The sequence below is a fragment of the Lipotes vexillifer genome, unplaced genomic scaffold (genome assembly GCF_000442215.2).
Source record: "Lipotes vexillifer unplaced genomic scaffold, Lipotes_vexillifer_v1.1 scaffold342, whole genome shotgun sequence".
Taxonomy (NCBI): Eukaryota; Metazoa; Chordata; class Mammalia; order Artiodactyla; family Lipotidae; genus Lipotes; species Lipotes vexillifer.
In genome coordinates, this window is record NW_006786802.1 from 2,127,085 (window position 1) to 2,142,018 (window position 14,934).

At 39.1% G+C, this 14,934-nt stretch overlaps 1 protein-coding gene across 2 annotated transcripts in view; it reads right to left on the reverse strand.

Annotated features, from left to right (window-relative positions):
* FTO (FTO alpha-ketoglutarate dependent dioxygenase) overlaps nucleotides 1-14,934 on the reverse strand; it is a 395,242-nt gene that overhangs the window by 261,585 nt on the left and 118,723 nt on the right. For both annotated transcript variants that reach the window (XM_007459455.1, XM_007459456.1), the window contains exon 4: nucleotides 2,243-2,386. In XM_007459455.1, the coding sequence (XP_007459517.1) occupies nucleotides 2,243-2,386 (144 nt within the window). The remainder of the gene's footprint in view (nucleotides 1-2,242; nucleotides 2,387-14,934) is intronic.

A 14,934-nucleotide genomic window follows, 5' to 3' on the forward strand; every position in this document is an offset into this window, starting at 1 on the left:
GGAACAAGACAAGGATGTCCACTCTCACCACTATTATTCAACATAGCTTTGGAAGTCCTAGCCACGACAATCAGAGAAGAAAAAGATATAAAAGGAATCCAAATTGGAAAAGAAGAAGTAAAACTGCCACTGTTTGCAGATGACATGATACTATAGATAGAGAATCCTAAAGATGCCACCAGAAAACTACTAGAGCTAATCAATGAATCTGGTAAAGTTGCAGGATACAAAATTAATGCACAGAAATCTCTTGCATTCCTATACACTAACAACACAAGATCAGAAAGAGAAATTAAGAAACAATCCCATTTACCATTGCAACAAAAAGAATAACATACCTAGGAATAAACCTACCTAAGGAGGTAAAAGACCTGTACTCAGAAAACTATAAGACACTGGTGAAAGAAATCAAAGATGACACAAACAGATGGAGAGATATACCATGCCCTTGGATTGGAAGAATCAATACTGTGAAAATGACTGTACTACCCAAAGCAATTTACAGATTCAGTGCAATCCCTATCAAATTACCAATGGCATTTTTTACAGAACTAGAACAAAAAATCTTAAAATTTGTATGGAGACACAAAAGACCCCGAATAACCAAAGCAGTCTTGAGGGAAAAAAACGGAGCTGGAGGAATCACACTCCCTGACTTCAGACTGTACTACAAAGCTACAGTAATCAAGACAATATGGGACTGGCACAAAAACAGAAATATGAATCAGTGGAACAGTATAGAAAGCCCAGAGATAAACCCACGCACCTATGGTCAACTATTCTATGACAAAGAAGGCAAGGATATACAATGGAGAAAAGACGGTCTCTTCAATAAGTGGTGCTGGGAAAACTGGACAGCTACATGTAAAAGAATGAAATTAGAACACTCCCTAACACCATACACAAAAATAAACTCAAAATGGATTAAAGACTTAAATGTAAGACCGGACACTATAAAACTCTTAGAGGAAAACACAGGAAGAACACTCTTTGGCATAAATCACAGCAAGATCTTTTTTGATCCACCTCCTAGAGTAATGGAAATAAAAACAAAAATAAACAAATGGGACCTAATGAAACTTAAAAGCTTTTGCACAGCAAAGGAAACTATAAACAAGACGAAAAAACAACTCTCAGAATGGGAGAAAATATGTGTAAATGAATCAATGGACAAAGGATTAATCTCCAAAATGTATAAATAGCTCATGCAGCTCAATATTAAAAAAATCAAACAACCCAATCAAAAAATGGGCAGAAGACCTAAATAGACATTCCTCCAAAGAAGACATACGGATGGCCAAGACATACATGAAAAGCTGCTCAAAATCACGAATTATTAGAGAAATGCAAATCAAAACTACAATGAGGTATCACCTCACACCAGTTAGAATGGGCGTCATCAGAAAATCTACAAACAACAAATGTGAGAGATGGTGTGGAGAAAAGGGAACCCTCTTGCAAGGTTGATGGGAATGTAAATTGATACAACCACTACAGAGAACAGTATGGAGGTTCCTTAAAAAACTAAAATAGAATTACCACATGACCCAGCAATCCCACTACTAGGCATATACCCTGAGGAAGCCATAATTCAAAAAGACACATGCACCCCAATGTTCATTGCAGCAGCATTTCCAATAGCCAGGTCATGGAAGCAACCTAAATGCCCATCGACAGACGAATGGATAAAGAAGATGTGGTACATATATACAATGGAGTATTACTCAGCCATAAAAGGGAACAAAATTGGGTCATTTGTAGAGATGTGGATGGATCTAGAGACTGTCCTACAGAGTGAAGTAAGTCAGAGAGAGAAAAACAAACATCGTATATTAATGCATATATGTGGAATCTAGAAAAATGGTACAGATGAACCGGTTTGCAAGGCAGAAATAGAGACACAGATGTAGAGAAGAAACGTATAGACACCAAGGGGAGAAAGTGACGGGGTGGTGGTGGTGGTGGTGGAATGAATTGGGAGATCAGGATTGACATATATACACTAATATGTATAAAATAGATAACTAATAAGAACCTGCTGTATAAAAAATAAAATAAAATTCAAAACACTAAAAATAAAAATTAGCAGTATCTTTTAAGAAAACCTAGTCACATGTAGATGTTTTATTATCACTATAAAAAACCTGAAAAGTTTATTTCAAAAGACATATGCAAAATATGTACCCAATAACCTAAAACCTAGACACTAGAGCATCAGTATAGCTTTGATCCTCCCAATTACCAAGCATGAAATAGCAGTCTCCTTGGTGAAGGGGTATCGCCAAACCAGGTGTCTCTATGTCCCATGAGATCTTAAAACCAACGTGCCAAATATCAGGATCCCTGCCTTCGAGTTGAGGGTCATCCTCACTTTCCTCTTCAGGGTCTGTCAAAAGAGAAGAGAGTTGTCAGAAAGGAAATGTTTCATCTAAAGTTCTGGGTTTCACAACAGTTACCTTAGAAATAACTGAGGTTTTAATAAAATATGGATAAGTGAACTATATACTCTTTTTACGTCATATTTTTTTTAAAAAACACATTCTTTAGAATATTGTTAACGTGTCATTTATTTTTTAAGTAAAAAAATCTGAAAATGGTGAGGAAATAACCACACATACCAAAGAAAATGAAAGAAGATTATTTTGTTCAATTCCATGTAACTAAATCAGAAAATCTGGATAGGTTTTTAGGAAAACATTAATGACCAAAATTGACCCCAGAAGAGGTGGAAAAGCTAAACAAAAGCCAAAGAAGGTATAGGGGTAGTTGTCAAAGAACACAGGAGTAGAGAGCTGCAAAGGAGAATTCTATCAAAAAATTAAGAAGTGGGTAATTTCAATCCACTGTAAATTGTTCAAGAGCACAGAAAAAGAAAAGTGTTCAAATTCTTTTCATAAAGACAAAATACGTATCACACTCCAAAGCAAGCACACGCATGTGTGCGCGCGTGCGCGCACACACACACACACACACACACACACACGTCTCACATCTGAAAATCAATGCATAATTCTTAAATACAGTACACAGATGGTCCCCAACTTAATGATTTTTCAACTTTACAACGGTGTGAAAGCAACATTCCTTCAGTCAAAATACTTCGAATTTTGAATTTCATCCTATCCCCAGGCTAGCGACATGCAGAACAATACTCTCTTGTGATGTTGGACAGAGGCAGCTCCAAGTCAGCCACGTGATCAGAAGGGTGGAGAACTAATACACTTACAACCATTCTGTACCCATATAATCATTTTCACTTTCAGTACAATATTCAAGAAGTTACATGAGATATTCAACACTCTATTACAATATACTTTGTGTCTGATGATTTTGCTCAGCTGTGGGCTAATGTAAGTGTTCTGAGCAGGTTTAAGGCAGGCTAGGCTAAGCTATGATGTTCGGTAGGTTAGGTGTATTAAATGCAGCTGTGACTTATATTTTCAACTTACAATGGGCTTACTGGGAGACAACCCCAGTAGGTCATGGAAGATCTATGTAAGAAAACTGAATCCGAATCCAGCAGCATATTAAAAGGATAACTTTCCATGGCCAAGTAGAAATTACTCCATGAGTACAAGGATAGTTCAATATGCAAAAGTCTATACTTAAAATTCATCATATTCATAGATGAAAACAAACAACCAACAGATATATGAGGCACCAGAATTACACAAATGTACGTGACAAAATATATCCTTTCGCGGTAAAAACCTCAATAAGATAGCAATGGGTGGCTAGTTCCTTAACATGATACAATACAGATCTATCTCAATCCCAAAGCCAGCATATTTTAATAGGGAAACATTAGAAACAGTCTCAAAGTTAAGACAATGCCCTTTATCACAACAATGACTCACTTAAACAATGTAAAGACATATTATGTTCCTGGGAAATAAGACGAAACATCATGGAAATGCCGGTTCTCTCTAAATCACCTATAAATTTGACACAAACACAACAAAAATACCAACAGGATTGATTTTTTAGGTGAGCGGGGCAGGTCACTAGACAAGCTGATTCTCTAATTCACATAGAAATATAAACAAGCAAGCACAGACATGGAATTTTTTTTTTTTAACTATACAAAGAGCTCCTACACAGCAATAAGATAAAGATCAGTTATCACATAGAAAAATGGGCAAAAGTTATAACGACAGAACACATAAAATGAAATGAGTTTGTAAACATATAAAAAGATGTTCAAACTTATTTATGTAAGAGAAATACAAAGCCATAATAGATATTTTTCACCTATCAGATCACAAAAAAATCAAGCACTTTGATAAAATATGGTGTTAGTAAGAGTGCAGCAAAATGGCACATTCATATTCTCTGTAGAAGACTATTTGGCAATTCCTATCAAAATTACAAATACATAAACCCTTTGAACTTATAAGTATTCCACAATTCCACTTTTAGGAATGTATACTAAAATTCCTACTTGCAGAGGTCGCAAATTGAGTGAGGATATTTACTGTAATACTGTTTATAAGAGCAAAAGATAAGAATAACCTAAATATCCATCAATAAGTTTCTGGTTTAATAAATTATGAAATGTCCAAGTAATAAATACCATATAGCCACTAAAAGTAACATGAGTATGCACTGATAGAGAACTATCGGATATATTTTTAAGGGAAAGAAAGGCATAGGCTATAATTTGTGTAAGAAGTACAAACACACACACGTACGTATACGTACATATAATATTTCTGGAAGGAAAGTCAAGGCTGACTTTTCTGGGCAGAGAACTACGTGGCTGGGATGAGGAGTGGGAGAGACGTAAAGGAAGTGGAAGGCAGACACCATGGTTCACCTACACTAAGAGTCCTGCACTTACATAAAAACTTGTAAAAGTTCACCTAAGAAATATTTACTGAGCAGTTACTGTATACAAGGCAGTGACCTGGGCACTTGGGGTATATCAGTAAATGAAACAAAGACCTAGGCCCAGGGGAGCTTCCCTTCCAGGGGAGCTGTAAATGTTCATCACTGATTACTAAAAAAGGGAACATTTTAAATTCCATTAGACTTTAATCCACTACACTCTGGTCTTCAAGGGCAGGGTCCATTTTTCTGTTTCATCCACATTTAGAGCCCCAGTGACTGGCATATAAAAAGCATCCAATGATCATCTGTACTAAATTGCCTGCTTAAAAACAAAATGTTCTTTCAGTTCACACCCTTCACAGTCCTTACTATGCTAGATGGCAGGAAAAGAAAATGTTAATTATGGCGGGGGGAAACAAATGCAAATTAAATCAAATAATGTAATAAAGCATGACACTGCTAAATTAGGACAGTTCTCAATATTAAAGAAATCTAGAGAAGAGGCAGGTTCAATAAGGATTAGAATGGGTAGAGCAGAATTCTTGGAGAAGATCAAACTTGAGAGACAAGTACGGTTTAGACTCACAGAGGGCAGAGTACGAAAGATGTAAAGTTTTATGCCATCAAAATGGACAATAAAGCATGTTTTACTTAGGCTGCATCATGTGCATGCCACATACACAATCCAAAAGTATGTGCTCCCAGATGGCACATATTCTCATATAGAGTCCCTAAATTCTGAACATCTTACTCTCCAGTAACTGTGCACCAGGGTCAGAGGCAGTAAGAGAAAGGAAAAAGAAACTCCCCTTTATAACTATTTGCTCCCGTTACTTTTGCATAGGTATGGTGAAAAAAAATCGGACCAGAAATCCAAGTTCATGGTCTCTTCAAAGACGGGATGCTACCAGAACCTTTAAGGACACATGCAACTGTGGAGATCTTCAGTTCTCTAAGTTTGAATCTAAAATCTGGGACTTCCCTGGCAGCACAGTGGTTAAGAATCTGCCTGCCAATGCAGGGGACACGGATTCAAGCTCTGGTCCGGGAAGATCCCACATGCCGTGGAGCAACTAAACCTGTGCGCCACAACTACTGAGCCCGCGCACCTAGAGCCTCTGTTCCACAACAAGAGAAGCCACCACAATGAGAAGCCTGCGCACCACAATGAAGACCCAATGCAGCCAAAAATAAATAAATAAATTTATTCAATAAAATAGAATAAATTCTGCCATAGGAACAGAATCTTACCTTTTGTCATATGCGTTATTTCTGATACATATTTTCTGAAATACTCTTTAGTTAATAGCAATTTTTAGCTAGATTTCTTTAAAGTCATAGAATTAAAAAGTCCAAAGCCAGGTGAATCCCAAAAACATTTTAAAGAGAGTCCTCTGGAACAGGAGTGACAAATACCTCATATATCAGAGGACACAACGAATTCACTGGTTGTGGCTTTTCTGAGGACTGGTGTAGAATCACTCTGAAATTTTCTCTAGGCTCAGCAGGAGAGAGTGGTATGATTGATTACTGATGTCTGTCACAGGCACTTGAAGGGAGCTAGCAGCATCAGAACTAGATATTTGCTATCCATGTCTGATGACATTTTCCAGGAAGTTCCGGTACATAATATATAGTTATACATAATACACAGTTACACCTGAAAATACCAGAATTTGCAAAACTAGATCCTATGGACCAGAAAAGAGCTCACGAAGATATATAGCTTGACCTTTACTATATTTTCTGAACAAATCTAAAGTTAGTTGCCCACTGATAAAAGTGCTTTGTGTAAAAATACCCGTTTCCAGCTACTCTTGAATTATAAGCTCAAATATCACTGGGGCAGTCACAAGTGGCTGCAGGTAAGAACTAGCTGCCCGTTTTAGACAAGGCACTAGTGGCAGTCCCCAGTCAGCCACTTGACTCTTTTGCAGTACCTGCCTAGCCCCCGACAGGCATTCAAGTCCATGAACCCTGCTCTAGCCTACAGGCAAATCAGGTCTATCCCCTGCTTTTATCAAGTTTAACAGGAACAGAGTCAGGACCATTCATTTGCATACTGTCCACAGCTGCTTTCACACATAACAACAAGGTTGAGCAGCTAAGACACAGACCATAAGGCCCATAAAGCTGAAAGTCTTTACTATCTGGTCCTTTATACAGAAAACATTTGCCAGCTGCTGCTCTAGAGTCTTGATATCTGTGATTTGATAGAGATGCCTACAGCACATATTAGTGAGGAAGCCGAGGCTGAATAAAGTAATAATGATGCAATGTGACTAACACCTACTAATGCTGAAACCGAGCAGGGCCCTATGGGGCTCCCAGGCATGGAGGCCTTTTTGTCCCCCATTTCTTATAGGCAAGACTCCAGCCTCCATGACCTTCCCTGAGTTCCAAAGGGCAGATTCAAACAGTTGATAATCAAGGGGGGAGCAGCCAGGAAACCACCTGAGGCAAGATTAAAGGGACCAGAGAAGCGCTTCAAGTTAGGAGACCCCCCCCCCCCCGCACACACCCTAATCTTGTCAGCAACCCCACCCTTTAGAAACTCCGCAGAAGAAAGAACAATGCAAGACTGTTACTGCCTTTATCCTTATTGCATACCCCTGACCACTGAGCCCCGACTATAAGACCTCTCCCTATTCCCCAAGGAGGGGGCACACTTGAGGCGCTAGCCTGCTGTGTTCCCCCCTTTGCCTGGCAAAGAATAAAGCCACCCTTTCTTTCCCTCCAAAACTCTGTCTCTGGCTCTCATTTCGGCACTGGTGTACGGGGGAGCCAAGACTTTGGCAGCAGTGTCACGTGACTAATACCAACATACAACATAATAAAGCAATTAATGCTAAATTATTTGATAAGATCAATTTAACAAAAGAATACTGATATGAGAACTCAATATTTATATGTGTGATACCACAAGGCTTTCAGGTTGCTTCATTCCAGAGGGTCCTAATGATAACAGATGTAGCAAGTAGCCCAAGAAAAAAGAATAGAGACATTTTAAGAAGACTATGTCCCTCCCTGGTCAAATCAACGACAGCTTAACTTTAAAAAGAAATGATTTTTAAACTGCAAAGACAATGATTTTCAGGTAGCTTTAATGCCACCAAGTATGGACGTTCTAAAAAGGGATCATCTTTATGGGCTAACAGACTGGTTGACTACTTTCCCCTCTAAATTTCATCCTCACACTCTTCTCAATATGGAACCAATAAAGTCTTGAACAACAAACAGAGATAGTAATTGCAATCAGTGTTGCCTAATGTCTCCCATAAATCCAGCACCTTTGCAATGCGCTCATTAAAATAATGTTTTGTTGGAAGTTTGTTTCCTCCGTCAGCTGGGTAGGGAGGAGGGAAGCTGTATGTCTGATAAATATTTTATTGCATAAATACAGTGTTGCCCACTTTCTCAATAAAATCAACCTGTAATTACCTATAGCAACTGCAACTGATTACTGTTCCCCTATGTTATTTTGGAAACAAGCAGAGGCAATTGGCTCCCACTTGCCTTTGAACTTCAGTAACATTGAAATGATTTTAAGTATCTCAATGTGTTTGGTGCATTCCCAGCTCCCACTAACCAAACTACTAAAGAAGTGAAAAATGTGACAAAATACAAAAGAAGACTAAGTTTAAAGGTCAAGTTTAAAATGTCCAAAACTGCCCCCGCCAAGTTAACCAATTTGATTTATTTATACTAACTAGTTTTTGAGAAAAAATTAATTCCATTTAATAAAAGATAAATGCCATCAAATATTTTGTTTCCATTCACAAAGCTGTATGCAAACAGTGTCACATAGAAAACAAAGAAAGAAGCCTGAGCACGAAAGAAGAGATGACAGTTCTAATCAAGTAAAATATATCACTTGAAATTTTCTACCATATTTAACAGCATATACCATTAATAATGTATGTCAATGATTTCCCTGATATGTAAATATATTCATCTTCACCACACATTAAAAAATAGCCCTGGGCTTCCCTGGTGGCGCAGTGGTTGAGAATCTGCCTGCCAATGCAGGGGACACGGGTTCAAGCCCTGGTTTGGGAAGATCCCACATGCTGCGGAGCAACTAGGCCCATGAGCCACAATTACTGAGCCTGCGCGTCTGGAGCCTGCGCTCTACAACAAGAGAGGCCACAATAGTGCGAGGCCCGCGCACCGCAATGAAGAGTGGCCCCCACTTGCCGCAACTAGAGAAAGCCCTCGCACAGAAACGAAGACCCAACACAGCCATAAATAAATAAATAAATAAATAAATAAATAAATAAAATTTAAAACAAACAAAAAAAAACCTATTTCCTTTAAAAAAAAAAAAATAGCCCTATTTCCTATTCCCTATTCCCTTAGCCAAGTGCTAAAATTCAAAGACTCTGGACCGGGCAACTATTTTCTGTTTCCTTAACCCTATACCTAGAGGGGCTTAAATAGCAGGTACCTTCCTATCCATGTCACAGATATTGAGGCAGGAGAAACCCAGAAGTTGCAGAGGGTCAGCTGGTGTACGGAGCCTAAGGATGCTTTCTCTGTCCAGCACTGATCTATGACATTCCAGCGCCTTGGACAAGAAATCATTTTTAAAAATGGAGACAGAAAGTGAAAGGGGAAGGTATGAGGTTGGGAAGACACATTCTAGAAGGGAAATGGCACGGTGGGTGTTTAGGAACATAACTGATTCTGAGTTGTAAGAGTATTACATGAATGACACGGATTTGCAAGTGAAGAGGCTGGAGAGGTAGCGAGAGGCCAGGACATGGCGGGTTTTGTGAATCATGGTAAGCAAGCTAGACTTATACTGAGGGCAGTGGCAGACACTGATTATGACTTTTTCATAGGGTCAGATCTGTTTTTCAGAATGATCCCCCGGGATGGTAGATGCTTCTGTGTGCAGACTTTGGATAATTTTCCTGGATAGGTTTCCAAAGTAATGGCAAATGGCCTAAGCCAGAGAACATTTGGGAAACACTCCTGAAGGACTCTATCCCTTAGAAAGAAGGGTGGGTCAGGAAGAAGCCTTCCTCAAAGAGCTCAACCGGGCTTCCCTGGTGGCGCAGGGGCTTCCCTGGTGGCGCAGTGGTTGAGAGTCCGCCTGCCGATGCAGGGGACACGGGTTCATGCCCCGGTCCGGGAAGATCCCACATGCCGTGGAGCGGCTGAGCCTGTGCGTCCGGAGCCTGTGCTCCGCAACGGGAGAGGCCACAACAGTGAGAGGCCCACGTACCGCAAAAAAAAAAAAAAAAAAAAAGGGCTCTACCATTTAAAAATGCTTTCCTTGATTGGTTGTGAGGAACAAGCAGTCAAGCTGGCTGCTAACACAGAGCACATTACTCAGCCACTGAGGAATGAATGGTCTGAAGAAATGGAGAATTCAGAAGTTGGAAGAAAAAAAAAAACCAAAAAACAACACCCTCATCAGTCTCAGCTCAGAATCTATAACAAGAAGCTGCTCTAACATGTCTCGGAACAAGCAATCAGGACAAACGTAGTCCCCTGACACACATAAATTATAAAATTAATTATAAGTTTTCTAGGATTTCAGGAGAAATACTGAAAGCTCTTTACTGAAAAATCTGAACCCTTTCAACATGATGTCTGTCTCTGTCAGCTTTCAGATAAAGCATTTGAAAAAAAAAAGTTTTTTTAAGATATAAATATTCACATACATAGGAGAACCTCATTATATCATGTTTCATGGACTTGGGGGAATAAAGGGAAAGTGAGAAAAGGAGAGAAAAACTGCTCTGGGGGCTCTTGGCTAAAGCTTTAAGACCACGACATTATTTGAAATAAAATATGAAATGAGGAGAGGAAGCAGAAAGACTTCTCAAATAATACATTCCCCGAACCAAAGCTTCGAACAATAGAGGTTGCGATTCTGTGGGCAACCTCAGGAAAGTACAGAGAGTGTCATGGAGCCTTAGAGGAAACGCTGATGTTGTAAACGGCATAGAAGACCAGAATCAAAGTGGCTTAATCAAAAAAGAATAATGGTTTGTTAACCCAGCTTCAGGCAAAGCTTTATCCAGGGTTCAGAATACATGTCCAAGCCCCAGTTTCTCTCCTTCCCAAAGCTCCTGCAAAAGAGAGTGGCCACAAAAGCTGGAGGTGGTCATTTGGGGACCACGGGAAGTTTGTTTCCCTCAGGAAAAGAAAGCTACAGCTCAAAAAACTAAAATACGAAGGGGAAGAAGCTTGAAACTGACCACACATCACTGTCAAAATAAGGTCCACTTGAAGCCCGTGAGACCTAGTATTAAATAAAAGAATTAGCTTGTTTAGGTCAAGTACCTGCTATCTGCTATCAAAAGAATCCTAATACTAAACAGAGATCATAGCTGCAGAAATCAGAAGAGTTATCGGACAGTGGCCACAATGTAGTTGAACAGCACAAACTACTCAAGAACAAAAGATAACTACTGATTTGGGGCAAAAGAATGCTTACTGATTTTGCGTTATACGCACATACAAAGAAGGATCAAGGCACAAGCCATGCCTTCAAAGAGCTTACAATTCTAGTTCAAATATGCGTAAAACTAATGCATGGCTTTAGAAGTCAAGACAATGGTTACTGTTGGGGAAAAGAATATGCTGGAAGGGACCATTTCTGGGGTACTAATGTTTTCTTTATTGATCTGGGAGCTAGTGACACAGATATGTTCGGTCTGTGACAATTCACCAAGCTACATGTTTATGATGTTTGTAATATTTCAATAATTTAAAAAAGAAAAACCTCAATAGACCAGTTGGAAGATAAAGTTAAGAAAACCTCTGAGAGTATATCAGAAAAATACAAAAAGATTAAAAATAAGAGAATAAGTAAGAAAATTAGAGGAAACAGTCCAGAAGGTTCGAGAACCAAACCATATGGATTCTAGAGAGAAGACAAAACTGGAGAGAAAGAAACCATTAACACAGTGATTCAAGAAAATATCCCACATTGAAGGATATGAGTTTCCAGATGGAAAGGACCTACCAAATGCCAGTAAAATGGGTGAAAAAAATATCACTGCAAACTTATAAAACATTAGGAAAAAAATCCAACCAAAAAAGTCACATAAAGGACAAACAAAAAAATCAGAGCTCTCAACATGAACACTGGAAGATAAAAGACACTGGTACAATGCCCTCAAAATTCTGAAGGAAAATTATTTCCTGTCAAGATTTCCATACCTAAAGTATCTACACATGTTAATGTAGAATAAAGATAATTTAAGACATTCAAGGTCTCAAAAATTTACCTTCTAAGCACCCTTTCTCAAGAAGCCATTAGAGGATATGCTCCACCAAAATAAAGAAACAAATCAGGAAAGAGACGGACAGGGGATGCAGGAATCTGAAAACTCCAACAGAGGAGACTGGATTATGATGAAGGGATAACACCAGATGGAACACCTGGGCTGCTCTTTTCTGATGAGCCGCCCGCTAACTTCACATCCCACTTCTAAAATTGTAAACTTTAAATATGTGCAGTTTATCGTATGTAAATTATACCCCAATAAAGATATGGAGAGAGGGAAAAAAAAGTTCAGCCATTCTTATTGGCCTAGCCTTCTCTTGACAATTAGGAGATGTCACTGCTAGGCTTCTTTTCTCACGGGCACTGGACACTGCCACTCTTTTCTGGTGAAAAGATATGGGACTCGATATAACCATCTCTCATCACCTCTGCCTCTTCTAACCTGGTCCGCCATCTCTAGTCTGGATTACCCAATGGCCTCTTGCAGCTCCCCTGCTTCCACTGCTGCCTCCCTTCTGCTCCAAACTGCAATGGTTCTCCATCTCACTCCAGGTACAAGCCCAGTATTTGTATTACAGTAGCCTCTCCTTATCTGCGGTTTCACTTTCTGTGGTTTCAGTTACCCGCAGTCAACTGCAGTCTGAAAATATTAAATGGAAAGTTACAGAAATAAACAATTCATAAGTTTTTAAGTTGCGTGCCATTCTGAGTGGCATGATGGAATCGTGCACCATCTGGCTCTGTCCTGCCTGGAAAGTACCTCACCCCTTTGTCCAGTGTAGCCTGCTTAGTAGCCCTCTAGTTATCAGATCAACCGTCACAGTATCAAAGTGCTTGCATTCCAGTAACCCTTATTTTACTTAGCAATGGCCCCAAAGCATAAGAGTAGCGATGCTGGCAATTCCAATATGCCAAAGAGAAGCTGTAAAGTTCTTCCTTTGCGTGAAAAGGTGAAGGTTCTCGACTTAGTATGGAAAGAAAACGAATTGTACGCTGAGGTTGCTAACATCTATGGTAAGAACCAATTTTCTATCTGTGAAATTGTGAAGAAGGAAAAAGAAATTTGCACTAGTTTTGCTGTTGCACCGCAAACTGCAAAAGTTACGGCGACAGTGCATGATAAATGTTTAGTTAAGACAGGCAAGGTATTAAATTTGTACAATAAGAAATTTTGCGACAGAGGCCACAGTCACAGAATTTTTATTACAGTATATTGTTATAACTGTTCTATTTTATTATTAGTTATTGCTATTAATCCCTTACTGTGCCTAATTTATAAATTCAACTTCATCATGGGTAAGTATGCATAGGAGAAAACATAGTCTACATAGGGTTCAGTACTATCCGCGGTTTCAGGCATCCACTGGGGGTCTTGGAACGCATCCCCCGTGGATAAGTCGGGGGGACTACTGTACAATATTAGAAGGTCCTATCTTCCACCCCGCCCCGCCCCTGGTCTTGCCTGTCTGCCTTCACTTCTGTTACTTTTCTTTTTCTCTGCCTCTATTCTATTCACACTTGTTGCTTCTGAAACATCCCAAAGTCATGTCCCATCTCTGAGCCTCAATATTCACCCACTCGCTCCTTCCAGTCTTTGCTCCAGTGTTACCCAACGAAAGGAAGCTTGGCTTTCCTATTTAAAACCGTAAGCCTGTGCCTCACCCTTATCATACAAGCTTATTTGTTTCTTTCCTGTCTCGCTTTGCTAAAACATAAGCTCCATGAGGGCAGGGATTTTTGCTCATTGCTGCATGCTCAGCATCTAGAAGAGTGCTTGGCAAACAGTAGATGCTTACTGTTAATTGAATAAATATCAATAGTTGCACAGGGGTAGAAAAAAATGTGACTTATCAAACAAGTTTTACTGAGCAGTGTAAGTGACTTCAAAAATAACAAAGATAAGGCATGACACACTGAAACAAACAAGATCAAATGAGCTTTGGGACCATAGACAGAGCTGCTGGGAAACTAATAAAAACATTAAAAAGCATTTTCTTAAATTATGAGTGCTCTAAGACTTCTAGTTGCAATCTAGCTTTTCATGGTCTCAAAGGCTGCTAAGAAACATAAAGCTGCTCATTTCGAAATAGAGTTAAGAATTATGGAAACATATTTCCATCCTTCAGTGGATTCAACTTTTCCAGAGTCAGAGACATAAATGGGAATCCTAGAGTTCCAAGAAAATTATTGCAAAGTCCCTGCCTTCTAGCCTATTACATACTCAACAGGAGTCATGGGCCTTTTCTTCCGTTTCCTCCTTTGTCCTTCATGGGAAACCCGGGAAATTATACCAAAAATCTGCAATAGCTGGCACTAGTTAAAATTCTTAAGAATTGTGTTTTTTTTCTATGAATACCGTATCACAGAAAATATTTCCTTCCAAACAAACAAAAATAGTAACCAATAGTAACTGTTTCAGTGATCCTTTTGAAGGGGTTCGAATCAAAGAACAAGGTGTAGGACTATATTAAACCACGGGTTGTTAATATCTTCCCTGCAAGATTTGTTTTTTTATATCTAGGAGGAACAAGCAATTGCCAGCAAAGCTAGAATAGGAAAATCAAATACTCTGCCTATTTACACATGGTTCCCTAAAGCCATTCCTGATTAAAAACTGTACAATTTCAATCCTCCTACTGGAGACAGCCATTAACTAGCACTGCTTGAATTTAGTATATAATTAATGATACATGTATCCTATACCAATTACTTCTCAATGACCTCTACTGGCAGAAATAAACCAAGGAGGGATGATTGGCTCATTATAAATCTATGTGAAGATTTCACTGGGAAAAGGTATTGAGAGCAAAGTCCTGAAAGATCTTAAGCTTCAACTGAATTTAACTTCAGCACAGCAG